The 7,701-nt window shown below is 46.2% G+C and overlaps 1 protein-coding gene across 1 annotated transcript; it reads right to left on the bottom strand.

The window, feature by feature from the left end:
* Positions 1 to 2,351: 2,351 nt before the first annotated feature.
* LOC103230914 (molybdopterin synthase catalytic subunit) lies at positions 2,352 to 3,377 on the bottom strand. Its single transcript, XM_037986248.2, is given in 3 exon segments — positions 2,352 to 2,735; positions 2,738 to 3,168; positions 3,170 to 3,377. Coding segments are annotated over 3 exon segments (615 nt in total). The 5' UTR covers positions 3,265 to 3,377; the 3' UTR covers positions 2,352 to 2,646.
* Positions 3,378 to 7,701: the final 4,324 nt, after the last annotated feature.

The raw sequence follows: 7,701 nt of genomic DNA, 5'->3' as shown, positions 1-7,701 counted from the left end.
AGTCTGAAAACAGCTGGGCCATATAGTGAGATGCCATCTCTACAAAACATAGAAAAAATTAGCCAAGTGTTGGTGGCACACACCTGTAGTCCTAGCTACTTGGGAGGCTGAGGTAGGAGGATCACCTGAGCCCAGGAGGCGGAGGTTGCAGTGAGCTGTGTTTGCACCACTGTACTCCAGCCTGAGTGACAGAGTGAGACCCCGAAGCAAGCAAGTGAGCAAGCAAGCAAACAGACAAGCAAGAAAGAAAAGGAAGGAAAGAAGGAAGGAAGGAAGGAAGGAAGGAAGGAAGGAAGGAAGGAAGGAAGGAAGGAAGGGAAAAGAAGGGAGTCTAGGATGAAGTGGGCACCTAAACAGGTGAATAGGGTAGGTAAAAACCTCATCCCTGCCCTCAGGCGGTAGACACTCTCTAGTCATAGGCTCCAATGTGCTGTAGAAAAGCCTCAGGTTCTCAGGGGTTTTCCAGCTGAGCATCTGGAAGGCTGCAGTGCAGTTCCGTGTCCAAGCACTGCAGAGCCTCAGGCAAAGGTGTCATCACTCAGTGCGACACTCCTGGAAGATCTGTTTCCAGGGGAGGCTACAGCTTGGCAAGGGGAATGCAAGAGTCCCTAGCCAGTCTTGGATCTCGACTTGGCATTCTCGAGAGACAGAGAGACAGATTCTCTGGTCCCCCATCCCAGCCCTGAAACCCACAGCCTTTGACCCAGAGGTAGAGGAGCAAGCTCTCTGTGAAGTCCTGGTCTCTGGAATCCCTTCTTTGGGGACAAAATGACATGAACCTGCCACAGAGCCTGTTTTTGAAACAAATCAAAGAGCTATTTTGAGCAATCACCTCCAGCAATCACAACAGCATAACTTGTGCAGCTGGAACTAGGTCACCAAGTCATCTCACCAGCACCAGAAGAAATTCATCTGGGAAGGCCACCAGCGCAGGGAGAGGAGAGAGGAGCCCTGCCCTGGCCTCTTGTCAAGACATCCGCGTTTCAAAGGACAGCTGAAGACACAACAGAGACAGGGGCTCACTATGCATTTCCTTTTAAAATCGGCAATAATCCGGCCACAGAATCAAGGTAAAGTCACCGAATCCTCTGGTTCTGGGTTCGGCGCGATTGTAGCTGCTGGTAGTTGTCATGGAAACCAGCAGAGGCGTCAGATCTTAGCTCTGACAGTCACAGGAGAATCTGAACTTATTCTGTTATGAACTTTTTTTTTTTTTTTTTTTTTTTTAAAAATAGAAACTGTCTTGAACCTGGATAAACAGGCCCCAAAGTTTTTCCTCCGCCTAGCTTGGATATGTTTCTGTTTCCGTTTTCTGGCTACACAGAATCTAACGTCGCATCAAGAATTGGCCCTGGTGCTCTGTAAGACGTTTTGTTGGGTCTCTTTTCAGTTACCACAGACGGAGACCTAAATCGACCTAGGTTAGGTGAGAAAAAAAAAAAGATTCATTATTGAGTAAATTATCAAAGTGATATTGAATACCTTTTTTTTACTTTTTAAATTTTTTATTTAATTCTAATTTTAAAATTTATTTTTTCATTTTATTTATTTATTTTTTCCCACAATGTAGGTGGAATGACCGAAACTGGCCTTAAAATATTTGGAAACTCAAAGATGGCCTTGGGCTGGGCGTGGTGGCTCATGCCTGTAATCCCAGCACTTTAGGAGGCTGAGGCAGGAGCATCACTTGAGCCCAGGAGTTGGACACCAGCCTGGGTAACAAAGGGAGACTCCTTCTCCACCAAAAATTAAAAAATAAGCCAAGTGCCATGGCTCACACCTATAGTCCCAGCTACTCAGGAGGCTGAGGTGGGAGGATCACTTGAGTCCAGGAAGTTGAGGTTGCAGTAAACTATGATCACACCACGACACTCCAGTCTGAGTGACAGAGTGAGACCCATCTCTAAAAAATTTTTAAAATTAGCTGGGCATGGTGGCATTTGCCTGTAGTCCCAGCTACTTGGGAGGCTGAGGCAGGAGGATCACTCGGCCCAGGAGGTCGAGGCTGCAGTGAGCTGTGATTGTGCCACTGCACGCCAGCCTGGGTGACAAAGGCAGAATCTGTCTCAATAAAAGGGTGGGAGATGACATTAGGAGTCTCTCTCTCTATCTTTTTTTTTAAAACTTTTGAAATCATAGGTTTTAGTTTATTATTTATAACATATTTCTGAAAATATATAATATCAAGACTGTCTGACAATGATTTTTTAATACTTCCCAGTTCCGCCAACATTGCTGTCATGCATCCTTGAGAACAATGCTATCCCTGAACCGGGACGGGGGTGGTGAGGTGGGGTTGGTGACGGAGTATCTTTCTGAGTCAGTGAAAGTCACTGAGGAGGGTCCATACCTCAATGTGAGTTTGAGTTACATTTGGAAATTAGTCATGGAAGGACATGTCTACCACGGACATCTTTCCTCACATTTAAATTATTCCATTTCTTTCCTGCAATCCTCCTTCTATCTTTAGTTCCATTTTAAATAACGCTTCATCCTACATACCCATTTATCTTGCTTCCTTTTTCTCCCTTTTGTCCCACTAGTATAACGTAAGAGATTATGCTTCAGTAAACTATCCTCATGTGGGGAGAAAAAAATCAAAATGTGATCAATGATAATAGTTGAACAAAGTTAAGATTGCAGGCTCTAAAAACTAAGTGATTCATTGTTGGATGCCCCAAAGCACTCTTTGTTTCCTTTCCAAGATGATGACTCTTCGTATGTTTCCTTTGGCATATGGGCACCTTGGCTTTTAAAGTATCAGTGGCAGAGCTCACAGCTGCAAGAGAAGCAGCTCTGTGGGCTGAGGACACAGCACTGATTATGCTTGCTTCTGACCCTGGAACCAGGCCAAGGCCATGGAACACTGCTATGTGTTTGACCGGCCATTTCTGCCTGATGTCACTACAAATCTTTTTGACTTCATTTTCCACCATGAGTAGATACGCTTCATATTCTAAGCTAATGACTTTTTTCCCTTCAAAGTTATTTCTTGTAGTCCCTACAAATAGGGATACTGTACCACAGAGCAGAGAAATCACCAACTGTAAGACTTCATCTACTGGAAGTTTCTCGGTAGTAACATTTATAACCTCTTTAGATTTCTCTTCAACTTCATCCATGTCTTTCCTAGATGGCTCAAAAGCACTATCCTCCACTAATGGGGGATAACAGCAATTTCGTCTCCTGGTTGAAGCAGGAGGAGCTGATCTCCAAGCTTGTCATATTCTTGATGAACAGCAAATAGTATTTGATTTCTAACATCAGCCAATCCAGGATGTCGAGTTTCTATCTCCTTCCACAGCTGCAATGCTTTTATTTCTTGTGGCACAGAAATGGTCTCTGAACGAACTCCTGTTATTTCAGCACTTTTTGCTAAATACAATACTTTAGCCTGGCACGGTGGCACCATCCCGCCTGGGACAGCAGGACCGAATCGTCTCTCTCTGTTTTGCCATCTCTCATCTTTGAGTCCATCACACTCTTGCTCTGTCGCCCAGGCTGGAGTGCCGTGCCATGCTCACTGCAACCTCCGCCTCTCGGGCTCAAGCCATCGGTCCACCTCAACCTCCTGAGTAGCTGGGACTACAGGCGCGCACTACGATGCTTGGCTAATTTTTCATGTATTTTGTAGAGATAGGACTTCACCATGTTGCCCAGGGTGGTCCCAAACACCTGGGCTCAAACAATCTGCCTGCCTCAGCCTCCCAAAGTGCTAGGAGTACAGGCATGAGCCACGGTGCCCAGCCCCATCAGACTCTAGGGCTCCCCCTTGGCAAGGGATGGAGCAGGCAGCTCTGAAGTCACATCCTCATGCTCTTTCCGCTTTAATTTAAGGGAGAGAAGTTGGCTTCGAGGATGAAAAAAATCCCAGGTGAGTTCTGATGGCCTCAGCTGGGAACAGGTGCCACGTGTGAGGTGGGACCGGAGTCCTGAGGTGGGAGCCAGCAGCCCACAGCAGTCACGCGCGGGGACTGGGGAAGGGCCGTGCCCTCTGAGATAGCCAGGTGTTGGAAAGGCTGTAAAACACGAATTCCGTCTCACGTGTGTATGCAGATGTCAGCTACATTTGTTGTTCCTTCTAGGGAGTCCACACTTGTATCAGTCTGAGTCCAGTCCGGAGAGAGAAATCACATAGTAATTTGAACAGAGAAAATTCAATATAAAGAATTATTTACATAGCGAGGGATTACAGCAATGAGGGGTTGGCTAGTAACAAAGAAAGGAAACTCTAGTGAACCAGCCCCAGGACTGAGAGAGCCTCCACCCGCACCCCAGGTGGAGATCCAGACCTGTGGAGCTGTTACTCTGAATGGCAGAGAAGTTGTTGTGGTGCCCTGTGGCAAATCCTTCTGGAAGTCTGCCCTCTGAGGTGCCAGGTGTCTTGATTGCTAGAGGCATGCTGCTCTAAAATGGCGCCAGGGCTGGCGGGCGCCGGGCTGGGCGGGGAGGTTCGGTCTCCTGCGTGCTGCTGGCTGCAGTCACTGTAGGAGCTGGGCACTGGAGGAACCACCCAGTGAGCACCCTGGAACCCAGAGGCAAGTCAACCTCTTTTCCTTCTCCAGTGTCTAACGCCCTCTGCTGGCAGGATTTCAGTGCTAGCTAGCCCAGGAAAAAATAGTTAAAGATCCAGATCCATTTCACAGAGTAGTCCAAAAGGGGGAATTTGGAGCTGAGAGTCCAAAATGGATAAACTGGGCTGGGCGTGGTGGCTCATGCCTGTAATCCTAGCACTTTGGGAGGCCAAGGCAGGAGAATCACTTGCACCCAGAGTTAGAGACCAGCCTGGACAACATAGTGAGATGTCTCTACAAAAAATAAAAATTAAGAAAATTGCCAGTCCTGGTGGTACATGCCTGTAGTCTCAGCTACCTGAGAGGCTGAGGCAAGAGAATAGCTTCGGCCTAGGAGTTGGGGGCTGCAGTGAGCTGTGATAGGACCATTGCATGCCAGCATCTGGGCAACAGAGCAAGACCCTGTTGCAAAACAATTATATATATATATAATGCATAATACCGAAGATAATTACTCTCTGTCGGGGAAATATCCAGATTTTAGAAGCCCTAAAGCAATGAAGTAGATATTTAGCATCAACTATGTGCTCCATTTAAATTTGAATCTAACAGAAATTAGGCACTATAGATCATTGTTTAGCAGCCTGATATGATGAGAGCGAGTCTACCACATGAAGCCTCCTTTTGGATACTTCAAATCACAGGGTGGGAAGGCTTGCTTCCTCTCCAGTTACTAAAGAAATTAAATTTAAAATTATATCAATGTATCATTTTATACCTACTGGCATAAATAAAGATTATAATGAACGCAATGCTGGTCAAGTACTGGATATAGACATGTGTAAACATCACTGGTGTCACCAGTTTATTACAGGGGTTCAGTCTTTTTGAAGGAAAATAATAAAGCAGGAGCCTTAAAATAATATTACTCTTACTCAGTAATCAAAAACCTCTGAATGTATTGCTTTTTTTTTGTTTTTTGAGACAGAGTCTCACTCTGTCGTCCAGGCTGGAGTGCAGTGGTGCGATCTCGGCTCACTGCAAGTGCCGACTCCCAGGGTTCACACCATTCTCCTGTCTCAGCCTCCCGAGTAGCTGGGACTACAGGTGCCTGCCACCATGCCCGGCTAATTTTTTTGTATTTTTAGTAGAGACGGGGTTTTACCGCATTAGCCAGGATGGGCTTGATCTCCTGACCTCATGATCCGCCTGCCTCCGCCTCCCAAAGTGCTGGGATTATGTTGGAACCTAGGTTTAGATTCCTTCCTGGGATAGGGGGTCGTCTCGAGAGACCACTCAACACGGGAGTCACAGCAGAGAGATTTATTACTAGCGCGCTAGGGTCCTCTGCACAAAGGTGGCAAAGGACCCCGATTGCTTGTTACAGGTAGTTTATATAGGCAAACACCACCGGTTCAAACAAGGCGCGAAATTCAAACAAAGCTTAAGGCGCGAGATTCAAACAAGGCTTAAGGTTCAAAATGATTGGAGCCAGCTATGGTGCGAGCAGGGTGTGTCTTTTCTGATTGGTTGGGGTAGGCTAGTTCTCTGATTGGTTGGGGTGGGCTCGTATGAGGGGTTTTTCCTGGAATTATTTTTCTGTTTGCATTCCGGGGATATTGGGTGTTTACTAAGGGGCCATCTGGTGTTGGGTGGGTCTGAGTGGGTTGTTTTTCTAAGTTTCAAAATGGCCTAACTTAAGTTTCTAATTTTTATTAAGTTTCTAATTTTTATTCCTTTCAATTACAGGCGTGAGCCACCACGCCCGGCCCTCTGAATGTATTTCTAAGTTAAAAGTTCAAGGCCAGGTGCAGTGACTCATGCCTGTAATCCCAGCACTTTGGGAGGCGAAGGTGGAAGGGTCACTTGAGCCCAGGAGTTTGAGATCAGCCTGAGCAACATAGGGAGATCCTGTCTCTACAATAATTTTAAAAAATTAGCCAGGTGTGGGGGTGTGCAGCTAAGGTCCCAGCTACTTGGTAGGCTGAGGTGGGAGAATCACTTCAGTGGGGTTTGAGGCTGCGGTGAGCTATGATCACACCACTGCCCTCCAACCTGGGCAACAGAACAAGACTCTGTGTCTAAAATGATAATACTAGTTCAAAATAAAGGTCTATCTGTACAATAATATTTATAGTAGTATTAGTTTATTATAGAAAGAACGGTAGAAAACCCAAATGTCTAAAGAATAAAGAAAGGTTATAGCCAGGCTCAGTGGCTCACATCTGTGATCCCAGCGCTTTGGGAGGCCGAGGCGGGCGAATGGCTTGAGCCCAGGAGTTTGAGACCAGTCTGGGAAACAGGGAGAAACCCTGTCTTTACAAACACTACAAAAATGAGCCAGGCATAGTGGCAGGCGCCTACAGTCCCAGCTACTCAAGAGGCTGAGGTGGGGGGATGGCCTCAGCCCAGGAGGTCGAGGCTGCAGTGAGCCGTGAAATCATCACTGCTCTTCAGCCCGGGCCACAGAGTGAGCGCTCTCTTAAAAAAAGAAAAAAGGAATATGAGGATGAAATTAGGCAAAGTGAAGAAAATAGCATGAAAAAAAAAAAAAGGAAAGTTTACATACTATGATTATAACTATGGGGAAGAAACTTTATACACAGGTTACATGAATATACTAAAAACCACAGAATTGTACACTAGGTTTTTGAATTTTATGGTATATGAATTACATCTCAAATGTAAAAAAAAAAAGACTACACGAGGCCTCAGGGATGTGTAAAACATTTCCGTGGTAAAGGAGGGAGATGTGTTGCTTATGTACTCTTCCAAAGTTGTTTAAATCTAAAGTTTTCAGTTAAAAGTTTGATTCTGCAGTCTCTGTCCTACTTTTTTGTAGTAGGCCAAAGTTGTTCCCTCACCACACAGCCCTCAATGGGCTCACTCTACTTTTTTCTCTTTTTTTGAGATGGATCCTGCTCTGTCTCCCAGGATGGAGTGCGGTGGCGCGATCTGGGCTCACTGTAGCCTCCACCTCCCGGGTTCAAGCGATTCTTCTGGCTCAACTTCCCCAGCAGCTGGGGTTACAGGCGCCTGCCACCACGCTCGGCTAATTTTTGTATTTTTACTAAAGATGGGGTTTCACCATATTGGCCAGGCTGGTCTTGAACTCCTGACCTCGGGATCCGCCCGCCTCGGCTTCCCAAAGTGCTGGAATTACGGGACCGCTCACTCTGCTTCTAAG

Source organism: Chlorocebus sabaeus, chromosome 25 (genome assembly GCF_047675955.1).
Source record: "Chlorocebus sabaeus isolate Y175 chromosome 25, mChlSab1.0.hap1, whole genome shotgun sequence".
NCBI classification, from domain to species: Eukaryota; Metazoa; Chordata; class Mammalia; order Primates; family Cercopithecidae; genus Chlorocebus; species Chlorocebus sabaeus.
The sequence above is the reverse complement of the archived record's forward strand: the minus strand, read 5'-3'. Positions and strand labels throughout refer to the sequence as shown.